Here is a 17,176-nt window from a genome sequence, read left to right as displayed (position 1 = left end):
TGTGAGATCATACTTCACTGGAATGTACTTGCTATTATTAAATTGCACATAGTAGCATGGTGTATAATCAACAAGATTTTCAGCATCCACGAAAATATTTGCTTGAGCAAAGTAGAGAACCTCTACTTCATAAGATAAATACTGCTCATCCCACCCAAATGTAGAGAGAGGCTGACATTCAAAACAATCCACTGACGCATTTACAATATAGATGTTTTTCACAAGTGCAAACTCTGGAGTATTATTGATGACATTAGAAATAATCAAAGATTTTCCACATGTATGCTTATTCCCATGTTGCATAATCCACGGTACAGAAATCACATGTTCAACATGCTCTATTCCAAAGAAGTCTTTAATTTTCCCCTCTACATAGTGAACATTTTTCACCTCAGAGGCTGGGCCCATTTCAACTTCACTGGAAAAAATTGGATGTTTCTCATGTACATTCTGACTACATTCATACAGTTGGTTGTGCTTCACAAGAGATTTATTAATATTCTTAAAACTACTTTTCAAAGCCCACTGCTTGAAAAAGCAATGCTTTGACTCAAAGCGCATACACATATGCGTCACTGTAGGACCAAGTGCCTGAGAGGGAAGATGCAGCAGGTAGTGCTGTTTAGGAATAATATTTGAATCTGGAAACAGCTGTTTGAAATTTTTGAAATGCTGCTCGATTAGAAGCTTCAGCCCGGGAAGAGTTGAAAAAGCAATTATCGGTGAAAACAGAATTTTGACTATCTGTAACAAGTTAAGTAGCATTTGTGTATAATCATTTTCTCCAATTTTGTCAATGACAAATGGCAGGATCTTTAACAAAATAAGCATCTGTCCTGCTGACTGTTGAAGTTTATTGTCATTTGATGACAGTGTACTGACAGATATGGGGCAAGGCTTATCCCTCGCATCAACAGGAGAGAGTAAGGGAAACCAATGATTGCACTGTTGAATGTGTCTAAATCCATATGTCCTGAAAGAACAAGATGCTTTAAAACACATTTGATTTCATATGGAGCAACACCTTCAAGAATAATATGCATGATGTCCTGTGGGGTTTGACTGATTATATCAAAGTGAGGAAATTCTGTTAATTTGCTCCTCCTGTTTATACCATATGTGGTTTTCAGATTTTCTTTTAGATAATCAGTACTTGCCTTTTCAATGTCGCTACATTGCCTGTTATGACTCGCCATTGTCCTTTTAACAAACACATCTTCATTAAATTGTTCCTGCATGTCTTCAAAGTTGCATTCGCAGTGCCTGCATTTACTGTAGGCAAACCCCACCCCTTTAAATCCAGCCACTTCATGTTGAGCCAGAGTGTCCCCACACACTGACAAAAGTGCGCCATAAATTGTCCTCTCACCATTTGCAGCGGCAACCTGAACACCATTATTCAGCTCAGTTAAGTCATTGTTAATCCTCTCAAATATCTTATCAATGCCACAATGGGAGAGATCTTTTGATTTTACCATGGCAAGCAGACGAATGGCAGCAAGTCTTGATCTGTATTTAGGATTAATGTTACCTAAGGTGTAATAAATCAATAACAATTTGTTTTTGTTTGCACGAGATCCAAGAGAATTGCATAGCTCAATTTCATCTGTATATAAAATTAACTGCATTGCTGTGAGAACTTTCAAAAACAGTGGGTGCAACTTAAAAATGTCCCCATCGGTGAAATCATACAAAAATCCATCCTTGCATGGCTGTGGCCCCTCGTCAATCATTGCAAGAATTTGTGGATGTGATAGCAGCTGCTCCAAACTTTTCACCAATGGTACATAGTGAAAACAGTGTCAGGGCTGCGACTGTGCGTGGTGTCAATGTGACTCAGCAGTTGTTTCAGAGTCACTGCCACAAATATATAGCATAAGAAACACCGCCAAATCATGATGGAAGTAAGGATGGTCCCCAATGGAGAAAACAGACTGCGTGGCCGCGGTTCCGACTGCCATAAACAACTCTGTTACTATGGTTACGGGTCACACTTTCCGGGAAAGGCACGAAGAAGACGGAATCTCAGGTGCTGCGATCCGTCTTGCGCATGCACAGTCGGACCTTAGCAGCAACCTGCAACAGCCGTTTACGTCAGGTATCATCTCTTCGATGTCCACGTGGAAAGAGCTAACGCTAACCTTGAACGAGACCAAGACTTAGTCTGATCTGTTTCATTGCAAGTAAGTTAAAACGCTATACCCAGTGTTTCATATTTTCAGTTTACATGACATAAGTTACCTTTTGATTGTTATCGATGTTTCAGTGTGTATTTTTTGTGTAACATTGCAGCCGAACAGAGACAGCTAGCTCCATAAGCTAACAGCATGGAGGGATTTGACGATGTCACCCTGTCGGTTTTAAGGGGTAATGTATGCAAATATTATTTTTAAACAAAGGTGTACAAAGGCTGAGGCTGATTTACACATGATGTCCTCTATTAGAAATTTAAGATTTGTCAGTTTCTCTAATAACAAAGATTTATCAACTTCTATTTTTATCAAGCTGTCTTGCAGCTTGTTATTAGATTCATAAGTCAGTAACCTGTATATGACAAAGGCACAAATAATCAAATTTTTCCTCCTCATTAATTCTCTGTATAAACTGACATATATAGCAAAGTAATTATTGTGATGTTAACAAACAATGAGTTAATTTTAATTTTAAAGTATAAATGACATTTTGGATATAATTCATGGTGCAGTTTGCTTGATGTTAGACATTGTCTTCATAAAGCTGTGTGCCTCGAGAGTAAACAGTCTGTGACTGCAGTGAAAATGTTTTTATTTAAAAGCTAAACATTAACAAACAGGGATTGAAGCAGAACGATTTATCAGATAAATTTCTGTTCTCATTTAGGAAATTCATAGTTCTCTGTTCAATTTTTGGACCTTTCAAAGCACTTAAGTTATTGGAAATGTTCACATACAGGGCACACAGCGCTATTAGCTTGATGATACATGTGAAGCTTTCAGAAGTAGTATTCAAATTTGTTCATGGATAATTATTATTTTCAGTATATATCTTAGTTATGATAAAATTGATCTACTGAAAAATGTGTGTTTATATGTGCACCATTTATTCAGTTCCAACATATTTGCCGCAGTGTGCAGTATGCTTCGTGTGTGCTTGTATAATTAACAGTTTAAAAATCCATAAATTATTGTACTCATGTTAACTTAATAATATGTTATACTGTGTTAAAAATTAACAAAATGTTCAGTCTCTCCTTGCTGGTTGTACAGACACATTCACAATAATTACTACTTTGCTACTGTTATAATATTTAATTTGATAAAATTAACATTTGAAGACTAGTCAACTTATGGCCCAAAATGATGACTATTGGTGGACTAACTTCAATACAACACACAGCAACAGCCAAGGAGGTATCTATATTTCTATATGTATGGTTAATTTACTTAAAGGGTTAGCATGAGGTAGCTATTTTAAATGAAGTGTTAACTATTAATTGTCTCATGCAGTTTCATTTCAGGGCACTAATTCATCTTGCTATGTGTGTCTTTCAATGTGTTCACAGCTGCAAACATCAGCGAGGCAATGATGGGCACCTTGTCTCGTGAAGACTTGCGGGATCTTTTCCCAGGCCCTGAGAACTTCTTACGGAGAAAAGCTGTCTGGCATTCCTGTCATGGTGTGGTGGAGGAGGTCAGTTTCTCAGTGATGTGGCTTTAACTAACTAACTAAATAACTTTGCAGCAGCACAGTGAGCTAATAGCACAGTCTTTTGAAGGCATGGTGATTCAATTTAGATAGATTAAGTTTATTCTGTTTTTTGAGCAGTTATTGTTGTTGTTGTTGTTGTTTTTAAATTTTTGATTGTATATTAATATACTTTTTCTGTTTGGCCTCAGCACATTCATGGCATAATAACACAAAAAATGTGTTTGTGAAAATATTTCACATGTTTAAAACTAATGAACAGTAATTTCTCTTTCACAAAATACGGTCTGGTTTAAAGATTCATTTATGGGTATTAAGCTTCTTGATGCAAGATGTTTAACCTCTAAAATGGAACAGATTATTTAGTCATACTTGTGCAGAGCTGTCATTTCCGCATTGCTGTTTTTATTTACAAAGTAAAAAGGAAATGATACATTTTGCTGTTCATAATCTTTTATGTCACAGGAACCTGGCCTGGAAGACTCAAAATCATCAGGCTGTTCTTCAGTAAATGAATCACCCGTGCAGCACACATCCACTCCTGTGAACGCAACTCCTGCAAAGTATGCAACTCCTAAGAAGGTTGTGAAGTTATCCTTCCCAGAATATGTATTGCACACCGACACCGAACTTGAGCAAGTCCGACAACAATACTTTGAGTTGTCGAAGAAAGGCGAAGAGCGCACCTGCCGCATGTCAAAGGAACTCAGATGCCGGCTCATCCGGAACACCATGACCAGTATGATTGCAATCTTCAGGGCAACAGGCGATGCAGAATCACATAGATACCCATCAAAACTGGCAAAAAGAATAGTACAGTACTACCCCATGCTGCAGGACCAAGGCATGAAGAATACATGGGTAAGTGAACTGCATCCCGTTGATGACCAAAGTGTGTCATGTTGGACACTTAAAGTAGCAGTTTGAAAAATGTTTTAAATGTGTCTTGTGCAGGTCACTGTGTACGCACAACTATCCAAAAGATTGCATAATGTGAGGTCCCCCCCAAAAAAAAATCCAGATGGGAGACATTTAAAGAGGTAGGGCTGTAAGTAACAGTTACTTTCATTAAGGATTCATTAGTTAATCATTTTTTAGATTAAGCAATCAGTTGTTTGGTCCATAAAATGTCAGATTATTGTGAAAATTATTGAGAACTTTTTCCCAAAGCTCAGACTGAAGTCCACAAAAGAAGACTCTGCAGAGAGAGGAGGTGCTTCAGCGTGTAGGCACTACACCCTGTTTGTGTAGCCTGCTTTATGAAGCCTCTCATTTTGAGCTGCCGCTCCGATTTGTGTTGATTAAGTTACTGCATGATGCTGTTCATAAAAGTAAACACTTTCTTTATCTGTTTAAAATTCTAATCCCTCTAGTGTTTCAGATTAGTCATACCTTTAATATCTCAACACGCTTTTATTGTGGAAAACTCATCAGCTTGCAAGGTTTGTGATATGATACGACATGAGACATCATATCAACATGGTCTGAAATTCTTAAAATTGGCCCAACCCCACTGGGGTCACATACAGTGTCACAGTTTGTACAAAAATGAATGCAGTACATGGCAGCAAGTTTTGTCACTTTATTGAAAATCTAGCCAGACTAGCCTAGCCTCGGTTTTTAGGGTTTTGGAGAGCTAGACATATGTGAACAGTAAATGTGCTGGGGATGGTTAAAAACAGCGATTTCAGATATAGCGTTCTCCATACTGCAACTTTCATTACTTTTGCTTTGGAAAGTTATATTTGATTGTTAACAACCCTTTTGCTTTCCAGCTTAGGTTCAAAAGTACCAGAATGACCCCTGAAACAAAAGTGCATTATCCTGATATAGGGATGTCTTTGTTATGTGTTTAAGGAAAAAGAAGACCCTAATGCCTACTTGAAGAAGCGTCCTCTCTCTTGTCCAGTCCTGATCGTGAGTCCGTCCAACTGCCTCCTAGCGGTAGGAGATGTGCCAATAACTACATTTCCAAAAGACAAGGTCACCGAGGGTGCCTTATACCTAATGGCATATTATTACACCCTACACCTTACGTACCCAAAGTGTGTAGCCACTCTGCTTTCAGTCATGCAAACGGAAGTCCTCTTGGACAAAATCCATGAGCAAGATCTCACATCATCTTACAAGAAGAGCATGGCTGAGTGGAAAGCTTTTATTGGCCAATAAGGCAAGTGGTCAGATGTGGACTGTAGGATAGCGCTCGCCTTTGATTCTATTTTGAAAGTTACCCCAGTGTTTGTGTGAGAGTGGTCAATGGTGTATTGAAGGACTAGTTGGTCAGATGTTCATGTTAATGTTAGACCAAAACTTTAAATTCTAATGTGACAATTATCAGCACTTTGTACTGAGGATGAATATTACAGACTGAGCAATAATTGGTGTGTCTGTGCTGTGAGTTTGCCTGTGCAAAGCACAGAGTTTGCAGGTTTGTTGTGGGACATGTTGGTCAGATGTTTGGATCCAACCTTAGACCTGTCCAGATATTTAGCAATATTCTGCTATGTTATTACATTACAGTTCCACACACACTGTGAGCCAAACTGTAAAGAAAAAAGATACAAATGCAAATGTAAATCTGTGCATCTTTTATACAGACCCGTGTTTATGGGACACTTTATTGTCTGGCAAATAAATTTGTTTGTTCAATGCAAGACTAGTTTTAATTTTTTCTGTCTTTTTTCAAGCAGGTGAATGTCTTAAATAAGTTTTACTATTGTAGAGCTTACAATTGGGTAAATAGACTTGAGAGGATGACAGGCTGGAGAGTTATGGATTAGTATGGCACTAAAAGTATTTCTTAATAATAGTCAGGAAGGCAAACTTAAGACATTTTGTCTCAAAACACCACTTTCTAATCTCATTTCAAGTAGGTGGCGGTCTTAAATCTAGATGAATGTCAATATTATTGGACTTACAATGAGTCAAATACACTTGGAATGAATAGGATGACATGGATGGTGCAAAGCAAAAAATGCTACTTTTGAGGGGAAAATACTACTTTCAAGCATTACAAGCTTATTATGAGACACAAAACCTCACAATACGAGCAAAATAGAACTAAGAATGAGTTTCCCTAGCTAATTTCAAAATCTCTCTTACCTTGTAAGGCTTAAATATCATGTCTTATTTTAAGAAATCTTATCAAGAGAATTTTCACTTGTTCCATTGGCAGATTTTTTTGCTTATTTCAAGCAAAGATATCTTGTTTTAACTTTTTTTTAACTTATTTTTAGAGTGGCCTTTTTTCCAGTGTGTTTGTGTTGTAATATATTAAGATTTTTAGCCTTGCTCTGGTGCCTTGAGGGCAGATAAAATAATGTAAATTAAAGAGGACTTTATTCAAATGCTCATCTGTTTTGTCTTGCCGATATAAGCTTACTTACTGGGCAGGGGAGCCGCTTTGACTTTGAGCCATTATGCTAATGTCAACTGTATTTATCGTGACAGTATACTATGACAGGAGAGTTTGTATCTGAATAGCAATTACAATCTCTGTTACTAAGGTGGATCTTATTAGGATGAAGGCCAATTAGCAGCATTTGTCGGCTTTAAAAGATGTCTGCAACTCAGCAACTTAATGAGTTTTCAGACAGTTTACAAAGCTCCAAAAAGGCCAAATCACACACTGTTGAATTAGTTACCTCAAAGACCTTTATCATGAATTTTGTTTTTAACTTTTTTTGAGAGCGTGAATGGATTACTGAAGGGCTCAGGCTTAAGGACCCAGAGTTTCATTGCCCCCCCGAGACTTCACCTGCACAAAGTCACTCAAACTAAGAGGTACCAACCAGGAAAAGATGCAAAGCGACCATAAATAAATGACACTGAGATGTAAAAATACACAAAACAGCTACATAAACAGACTACAAGCAACTCCAAAAGCTCTGTTTTGCATAAACCCTTCAAAACTACTAAGAAAAAACTAACAGAGGAGGTGGGAGCTTTTACATATCTGTGTCCAGGGGCCCAGTATTTAATGATCTGCCCCTGGCTGAGAGAAGAAAATGAATATATCCCATCTTTTTTAGGTGTTTCTGAGATTTGAACTGATAACCTTCTATGCACACTTCACTAACCTTTAACTGTGCCATTAATGACACACAGCCATGAGCACACAAAAGCTGGATTTGGGGATATACAATAAGTTCACTTTAGGAGGGAACATTTGATTGATGGTGTATTCACAGCTGAACCCTGGAAATTAGCCCAGAGTGGATACACATGCCACCTATTCCAAATGCTCTTTGACTGCGACATGAATGCCCTAATATAACCATGTTAAGCCATTAGAGAGAAACAGTGGGAAGCTCATCACATCCGCCCCACACCAATGTGGCCTCCATTAGCTGCGGGGTGACCCTGTGAACTCCTGTGATTAATATTTCAAACCAAACACACTCCTGACCCAGCACCTCCCCCACTACCACCATCACCTCAGCATCACATCACCCTCCATAATTAATTATCCAGTGTTTGTAGCTCCCTGCCAGTCCGGTTCTATTAATACTCAACCCCCAAATTTCTCTAGCACACACCCAAGCACACGTTTTTATGTCCACAATGGCCCTGGGCAGCTAATTAATATCAAAATTTAATGGTGCTGCACTACATTTATTGGCATTTGTACTTTGCTATGAGCTGCAGTATTGGAGTGCTGCTAGTGGTTTTATAGTTTCCATGTGGTTTCATCTTATTGCACAGCCAAATTTAGAACAGCGGTCTCTGATAGTGCATAGATGTGTTTTCTGCACAGTGGTGCACCTCTATTATACACAGCAAAGCCTGCGTTGGCCCCCCACAGGAGGATAGGACATGTTCAATTTTCAGCTCTCCAATTGCTCTGTTTGGTATATCAACAGCTGTACATCACCCATGTCTGTTCTCTCGTCTCTTCACCTCTCAGTTCTCCACCCAAAGTTGTATCACAATCAGCTGCCTGTTTGCTGAACGAAATGTGATTAAATCCGATCCAACAGGGTTGTTTCAGCACAACTTTAATCCACTGACCGTTGGCTGCAGTTCACTGCATCAGAGCCAAAGATGTTGTGCAATGCTACCCATCAAATATTCAGTTGTCTCTGTCATTCCAGACCTTGCACATAATCCAGAGTTGGACGGGTGAAATGACTGTTGTCAGTGCAGTCAAAAAAAAATCAGATATAAAGCAAGATTCTGCAAAAAAAAAAATCTCACAGAATTATGAGAAGCAGATTTCTGTATTTCTGTACGAATAAAATATATAACACTGTTTAACTTTTAACTGAGTCAGAGTGCTTTAAGTGACAGAGAAACTTGAATAGTTACTCTCCTGCCAAGACTTCATGCTTAAGGTCATTTATTGTCATCTATGACAAAAGGACTATTCATTGCTGTCTGCATAGAAAATGGGGACATCTGATCTTTCTGTGAAACACACTGACATGATAAATTCAGCAGAAAGCCATAATCCTTCATCAGACTCCCCTTTTTAATCTTCTTCACCCAGGAGAGGAAGATGTAGATGATGGGTCAGAAATAAAGAGGGATTAATCTTTTTTTTTTGTAAATGCGGAGCAACTCACCACACAGGGCGCATTATTAGGAATTTTGCAGGCCATGTTGTAATGTGTTTATTCTGTCCTGCAGGTGTCTGTCGTGTGTAAACAGCACTTTTCGCTGCCACTGGTGTAAATACCGCAACCTGTGCACCCACGACCCCAGCAGCTGTTCGTTCCAGGAGGGCAGAGTCAACGCCTCAGAGGTACTTTACATTCCCATTAACGTAAAGAGAGTTACTGTTTCATTAGCTGATTAAAGTGCAGCTTTTAAGAGCACCATTTATCTGTTCCTGTGTGACATTTTTACCTTAAAGGCAACAATCCTTGATTGAAATGTCAAAATAGAGACCACCAACCGTGAGTTCTCATACCTATATTACTATACGACTGCGTATGCCAAAAGATGATTTAGAATAGTATGTCAAATGCAATGTGCCAAAAATGCCAGGACGTTGTACTACTTGTACCCACCCATATTTTGCAATATACAAGCCAGCATGCTTTACTGACTATGACTAAGATACATCACAATGACTGAGTAGCAAACAGATACTGACAGCTGACAGAGGACTGATCAATTTCATACAATTAATCAATTAATCTACAATCGATGAAGTTATAACTTAAAAATTAAAAACCACACACACTGCAAAGTAACAACAGCAGAGCTCTCCTGGTTGCCCTCCATCTCTGGAGAGCTTGGGGAATGTAGTTTCTTGTATCACCATGGTAATGATAAGTGCTAACTTTAGGATCGACTGCATTTCATTTTTTTTCTTTTTGACTTAAATTTCGCTCTACAGACGCCAGTGGACATATGAGCAAGAGTCAAAGTTCGAGGCAACGTTATGACGAAGTAATATGTTCAACTATAATGCATACACCATGCAACAGTATGTACTTTGTAAAGTAAAAATAAAAATCATGGGATTCAGGACAAAGCCAAACACTCTACAGCCACACTTGAGTCTCTATTAGGCTCTTTTTTTTAGCAACAGCTATACTTGGACTTAACATCAGCATGCTGACATGCTTCCGATAACATCCACAGTATTTCCCGGTCCAAACTCCTGGACAAAAGGACATCCTGACCTGACGATAGTGTTAAAGTTCAGGGAATCATAGTGATTACAATGTGGACCAAACACATTCTCATTCCCAACTCCGCCCTACACATCAAATAATAACAGATAGCCCTCCTGCATCGATTTTTGGCCGTTCAGTGATGTACTGTCACTTTATGCTCTTTTGATGCATTCTTTCTTTTTAAGATTGTGCTCAATAATAAATGCATAGTATCTTTTGAAAATTGACTTCAAGCGTAGGTAAAAAACTTTGTTTTTAGGTTTAGGCAACAAAAGCAATGTGGTTGGCTTTAGAAAAAACACCATGGTTTGGTTTAAAATAAGCATGTTAGTTACATTCCATGGCATACATCACTAGCATAGTATTCTACACATACTAGCATACTACATTGTTATTACAATACATAACATTAATTACAATATTACAATAACAATAATTTGGTTTTACACAGGACACAAACAGCAGGCTCCCGTGTGAAAGTCTGGAGTTCTTTTCAACCATCCACTAACCTTCTGCCCTCCCTATGCAGACTTTCTCACTTGCTATACTACGTCAGTTGGTCAGAGATTTAAAAAAATGCAGCTGCCCAGTGTCTCATTTCGCCACTGAAGGGTGCCTCTGTGAGTTGATGCTGAGGGACACCGAACAAACACTGGTATTTGACGATTTGGAAATGAGACTCGGTTGGGGGACCATGAATGTCTGTACCAAATTTCCTGGCAATCTTTTTAATATATATTAATGAAACCTTATATTATATATATATCTGACCTTCTGGTGATTTGGTGACAATTTAATGAACAGTCTTTTATAGTTTACTGTAGAGGAAAGTGTAACATGAAGTACATAAATGCAAATTACATATGGATTAGTGATTTGGTTGCCCCATTAATCCCTGTGCTACATTAGTCCCTCATGTTTATATAACACATTCATATGTATTAACACAGATTACACACATAGATTACACACATAAATGGACACATGGACACATACACACACATCTACACTACAGATACTACAGATAGATACAATTTCTGAAGGGGAAACTTGTAATGAAAATCCTACCTATGTATTATGCATGTGAAATATTAAGGATTATAAACAGAGAAAACATGTTTGTGCATGTTTTCTTAGTGTGGCTGGTACAATTATATGTGTTTGCATGTTGTTTTTACAGGACTGCCCTCAGCTCCTGCACTCTGGAGAAATTCTCCTTCCAGCCGGCGAGGTCCGACCCATCACCCTGAGGGCCCGAAACCTTCCCCAGCCGCAGTCGGGCCAGCGGGGCTACGAGTGCGTGGTGCACGTGCAGGGTGCCAGCCACCGTGTCACGGCTCTGCGCTTCAACAGCACCAGCGTGCAGTGCCAGAACAGCTCGGTATGACCTCAAACACTCCCAGTGGGAGTCTCACAGCTGTCAAGTGAGGCAGACAGCTTGGTTGCTGTGTAGGCAAGGTACATAGGGTACATCAGTGAATACCGCCCGAGGTGTTGAGCATACTGAGGAGAAAGTAGAGGAAAGGGAAAGTGAGAGTGATGAGGTAAGGCGCAAAGCATGTGAGAGAAATGAGAAGAGTGACAGGGCAGGAAGGAAAGCTGCATATTGTCAGAGTAACATCTCGGTGTTCACGAAGCGTAAATATGATATTCCCGGCAGAAAGTCGCAGGTAAATATAGGAGATTTTTGCCGCACAATGCAAATCACAGGCTAAATTCCAATGCACAGCATACCTTGCTACTCTGTGACAATGAATGAAAAGGCCATTTTCTTCAGATGTGGATGATCGGCCACCCCAGCCGGGGTTTGTGTCCCTACATGTCAAAGAGGAGAGGAGCAGACAAGCATGGCAGAAATGACAGATGGTTAAAAGCCTCGTCTCTCTGCTGCCCTTTCATCCTCTCATTTTCCTCCACTCTGTCTTTCTCTGTAGCCCCCCCCCCCCCCCCCCCCCCCCCCCCCCCCCCCCCCCCCCCCCCCCCCCCCCCCCCCCCCCCCCCCCCCCACCCCCCCCCCCCCCCCCCCCCCCCCCCCCCCCCCCCCCACCCCCCTATTCTCTGTTCCCTTTGACTTTCTCTCACTCTCTCTGGATCCACTTACCACAACATTCCCTTACTCGCTGTTTCTGCTTTTCAGTACATGTACGAGGGTGTGAAGATCAGTGACCTGGCAGTGGACCTCTCCATCGTATGGAACGGCAATTTCATCATCGACAATCCCGAGAAGATTAAAGGTGCCTCTGCCATCCATCACTGCCAGGCCAGAGGAGTGTAAAGCACTCAATCCACAGGGGATAGATGGGTCATAGAGAGCGCTTCAAGGCTCCCAACGGGCCTTGAGAGAAAGTTCACAATAGCAGGGAGTGTTATCAAAAAGCACCCAATCACTTCTGTGCCCTGGAGGGGTGAGGGGTGAATCTTCATATTTGCTCAGTTTGGCTCCCGCGGCTGCTCTCGGTTTCCTCTCCATCATCGTGTAAAAAAAGGGGTTTTTGTCAGTTGTCAGTGTGGGTTGTGCATTAAATACATCCTCACAGTCAAGGATATATACACTGATGGCCATGAATTTTAACAGGCCTTGTCATTATGTAGGTAAGTTACTTTATATGGGCATAAATATAGGCTACTTTAAGAGAAGGAGGATGTAAGAGACTGACTTCAAAGAAAAAGGTTTATTGGATTACTCTGGCTTTTTTCTTAATACTAGAGTGAAGGAAATTAAATAAAAACAGTTTGTATGAGTTTTATTGAATTACCAAGTTGACTGGTTGTAGCCAGCTATTTTTGGATTTGACAGCAAATACCCACTGTTTAAATAAGCATTTCAATGCTAAAAAGAAGGCCTTTTCATTAAACTAGGCTGTCTATGCAGTAGAAAGACGCAAATACTTTTAAAATTGATGCTACAAGCAGCCCGTTCTCATTCTGAAGTCATCAGTTACAGCTTGTGTTATTATACACCAAAGGTCAGCAACATGGCACCTGTCATGGCTGCATGATAGGCTGCTGGATGGCATCAGATTTAAACACTTCCAGCAATGAAATAGAAGGAGCTGAAAGGCTCCTATAGGTTGGGTGGGAGAAGTGGTGGATGGGTCCAACAAACCCTAGACTTTCACCCCAGAATCCTGTATATGACTAGTGAAAATAGAGGAAATGGACTGTTGCATTCCCTTTCCTCAAGAGGTAGTAAAACTACCATTATGCACTGCGTTGCAATGCACAAATAAACACTCAAACTGGTTGCGGATATAATGAAAGTTGCAAAAAGTTAAAATATGTTCGTGAAAACATTTTAGGTGAAAAATAGGTGACGCAGTGACAGAATCTTGGTTTATATTTTATCAGCCTAGTTTTACAGTTTGATCTGAGTTCTGTTCGACATTAAGAAAGAGAGGGGCGGAGCTCTCTCTTGATCCACTTTAACTATTTGGGTCTGTGGTGGTAGTGGTAGAAAGTTAGGTACCATTCACATTTAATCTAATACAAGCACTGATTCCAGGACCTGTAATTTAGTACTGGTACCAAACGGTGCCTTTTTTTAATACTTGACTTTCTATGTTATAACAAAAATTTAATTAAATACAATTTTTAACAAGCTGCAGGGCTAGTAGTTGACTAATAATCAACTCTGCTCCTGTGCTCTTTTCTAATCACACACAGACCTAATCTATTGTCTGGCAGTAATACCAGGCTATTACTACACGATACAGAAAAGAAAATAAACCTGAGGCCGAAACCACTGGACAGATAATTTTGGCTAGCTGGGAAGCCAACAGACGGAGCGGCTGTGGAGCTCTGTGGCTGGCTTCCCGGCTTTGGGGTGCTTCCCCCTCATGTCTGAAGTTGAACCTGGCGGCTCTGTGGTGCGCTGTTGCCAGTGTTGGAGCTCTGTGGCTACCTTTGGGGTGCTGCTTTGCATTTTCGTCTCTTGTCTAATCCTGGAGTTCTCACCCAGATGTGTGCTAAGGTACCAAAATTTGGCACTGATGGATGTATTGCGAATGGATACTCTGTAATACTGATGTATTTTGGTCAGTACCTTTACAAGTACGGTGATCAGTACCCAACCCTTTGGTGGGCAAACAAAAACAAAAGAATACAATCAGTTGTTTTAACCACAGCCACATCATCTGTCTGTTTTTTTTGCCCTTAAACAGCGAGATCTGGGCACACGCAAGACAGAAATTAAACACAGTTCATTTACACATACTACCCAAATTATTATAATACAAAGATGGTTGAAAAATCAGCAAAGTATTCCTTAAAGAATGTGCTCCGATTGGTTGATCGGTTTGACTAAATTAAACTGTAACACAACTCCCTGCTGTTGTTTTTACATAATATTCTAGGGTTGACTTTTACTTTATTTATAGCAGCAATTTTTCAAAAACATTATTTTGACAAATGAAATTACTTGATATTTGGACTGACTTCATATCCTCTGTGTGTTCCCTTAGTGCACCTCTACAAGTGCAGCGCCCAGCGGGACAGCTGCGGCATGTGTCTGCGGGCAGAGAGGAAGTTCCAGTGCGGCTGGTGCAGCGGCGAGGGCCGATGCACCATGAGGCAGCACTGTCCTCCCATTTCCCCCTACGCGAGCCGCTGGCTGGACCTTTCTGCCAGGAATGTCAAGTGTACCAACCCACGCATTACTGAGGTCAGCTGTTTGTTTGTTTGAGCTTTTGCCAAGTCAGTCAGTCCATCAGTCCATCAGTCAAATATATTGTATTTGGATTGTGAGATGTAGTTTCTTTAGCCAAGTAATTAACTAAGAATTTTGTTTTATTTAGTAGAAGCAGTTTCTGGGTTAGTGCGTGTTTTATAAACATTCCTCAGTTTAAGTAGTCGTGCCAATTAAAACAGCAGAGCTGCAAAGTGGGGTTTTTTTCCCCAGGGGCCTGTATTTCTTCAACTAAATGTTTCATTGTTTATCTGCAACAATATTTGAAAAATCCGAGTAATAAAAATTTTAAGTCTTAAATTTGGCAAACCAGCTGAAAGTAAAGTAATTTGTACAGACACTTTGAAGTTAAAAATGGAAGGCGAAGTCTTGTTTGGGGAGTTTGTTAGCAATAAAAAAGCCAAACTGTGTTGCAGATGTGCAAGTTGTGTCTGCAGAGGAACTGAGGTGGAGCAGGTTGTTTCAGTAGTTGCAAGTACTTTACTTCATTCTGTTGCTGCAGCCAACTGAGTGACAGCTGATGGTAAACCTCAGTTTAGGATTGTTGGATAGTTTTGTGCCTCAACTGAAGTGTGGAAATAAACAAGAGCTCTTGAAAATGAAGTTGACTTCTGTAGGATGATATACTATAGTTTAGTTCCTATGTCTTTTGTCCCCTAGTTTTAACATAATCAAGTCTCCCTAGGAGGTTATTATTAGTCTTACTTCCAGAAACTGCCATTTAAGTAATAATAATTTCCATATAACTGCATGTCGTGTGGACGCAGACCTTTGTGTTTATTTTTGTCAGCTGAAACCCATTTCTCTCAGTGGAAACAAAGCTTTTATTTACTTTTATTTCACAGGTAAGAAACAAACTGTAAAGACAAAAAAAGCCCCCACACAATGGGGTTTTAAGTCCTGTGTGTGATTTATCCTGCCTTCAGTGACTGGAGGAATGTACGCCAGCTGCTGGGTTTTCTTTTTATGCAGCAGGAAATATCATAGGCTTGTGCTTTTAACTTTGGCATGTTGTATTTGTGGGGAAAACATGACTGGTATAAGACGACTGCTTTGTCTTTAAACCGTGTGAGTTATGCTGTGTTAAAACTAAAAGCAACAATGCAACAGTGTGACCAGCTATATTATCTCTCAGCTGCAGTACAGTAATGTCCTCACAGGCCGGTGTGTGTCTGCTCAAAAACATCCAAACTAAATGTCATCTAAAGTTTGTATTTTGTCAAAAAAATGATCAATGCTTTTGATCAATGTCACATTTCGCCGCTCGATTGCATCCCTGTGTGCCCCGCAATGCACACAGCGCTAGCATAGCATCAGCTAACTTGGCTAAATAACACTGTGCAGCTAAAAACAAAAACATATGATTGGTTGACACCTCACTGCGTCATTGGAGTGTGTTATAATGAGGCAGAATTTGTGGTCGTCTATAGCAACAAATGCTAAGCATCAGTTTGTAGCTTCATATCACCAGCTTCTATTGAAATTGACTTGTAGCCTTTTGTTTTGTTGCTCGTAGTATGAACAGTGCATTACAATGGAGCCAGATTTTGTAGAATAACATTTGTTAAAAGGTTGCGGGTTTTCCAGGCTTTATAGTCCATGGCTGTTGGGTCAGTATATGCAGTGTATGATGCTATAGGCTTTTGCTAACAACATTAGCGTGTAGCGTGTATAGGACAATTGAGTTATAATGGAGCTGAATTTTGTCAGGTTGCCTTTGTTAAAATATTGCTGTTGTTCCGGCTTCATATGAGTAGAGAAAGGTCTGCTAGCCACTAGGCTAATTTATGCAATGTAATTTATATCAAAGGCTTATGCTGAGAACATGTTGTATTTGTGGAAAAAATGTGTCTCGCAAAAGACAAGAGTTTTGTCTGTGAATGGAGTAATGGCCCAAATTTTTACTTTTGTTTAATAGTTTTGCCAATAAACCATGTTTTATGTTTGTTTTAGGTGAGTAGGTTGAATCAATCAAACAGCACTTCACAGAAACTGCCAGCTAACACTGTGTAATTGCAAAGCAATACAGACAAACCACATCACAAATATAAATGCTCAAAACAGTGAAGGCCACTCGCGTAGACTTCTATAAATCAGCCTCATGGCTTTGAACAAAAGCCCACTGCCCATAAATGTCCAGTAACAACCCTTTTCTAACCATCTGTCTATCTGTATCTCTCAG

The 17,176-nt window shown here is 39.9% G+C and overlaps 1 protein-coding gene across 1 annotated transcript in view; it reads left to right on the top strand.

Annotated features, from left to right (window-relative positions):
* LOC121959677 (plexin-A2-like) overlaps nucleotides 1-17,176 on the top strand; it is a 128,986-nt gene that overhangs the window by 69,246 nt on the left and 42,564 nt on the right. The window contains exons 9-12 of the mRNA XM_042509132.1: nucleotides 9,313-9,427; nucleotides 11,491-11,691; nucleotides 12,448-12,544; nucleotides 14,771-14,970. Of these exons, the coding sequence (XP_042365066.1) occupies nucleotides 9,313-9,427; nucleotides 11,491-11,691; nucleotides 12,448-12,544; nucleotides 14,771-14,970 (613 nt within the window). The remainder of the gene's footprint in view (nucleotides 1-9,312; nucleotides 9,428-11,490; nucleotides 11,692-12,447; nucleotides 12,545-14,770; nucleotides 14,971-17,176) is intronic.

The sequence above is a fragment of the Plectropomus leopardus genome, chromosome 2 (assembly GCF_008729295.1).
Source record: "Plectropomus leopardus isolate mb chromosome 2, YSFRI_Pleo_2.0, whole genome shotgun sequence".
NCBI lineage: Eukaryota > Metazoa > Chordata > Actinopteri > Perciformes > Serranidae > Plectropomus > Plectropomus leopardus.
Note: the sequence above shows the minus strand (reverse complement) of the source record. Positions and strands in the feature narration are given on the sequence as shown.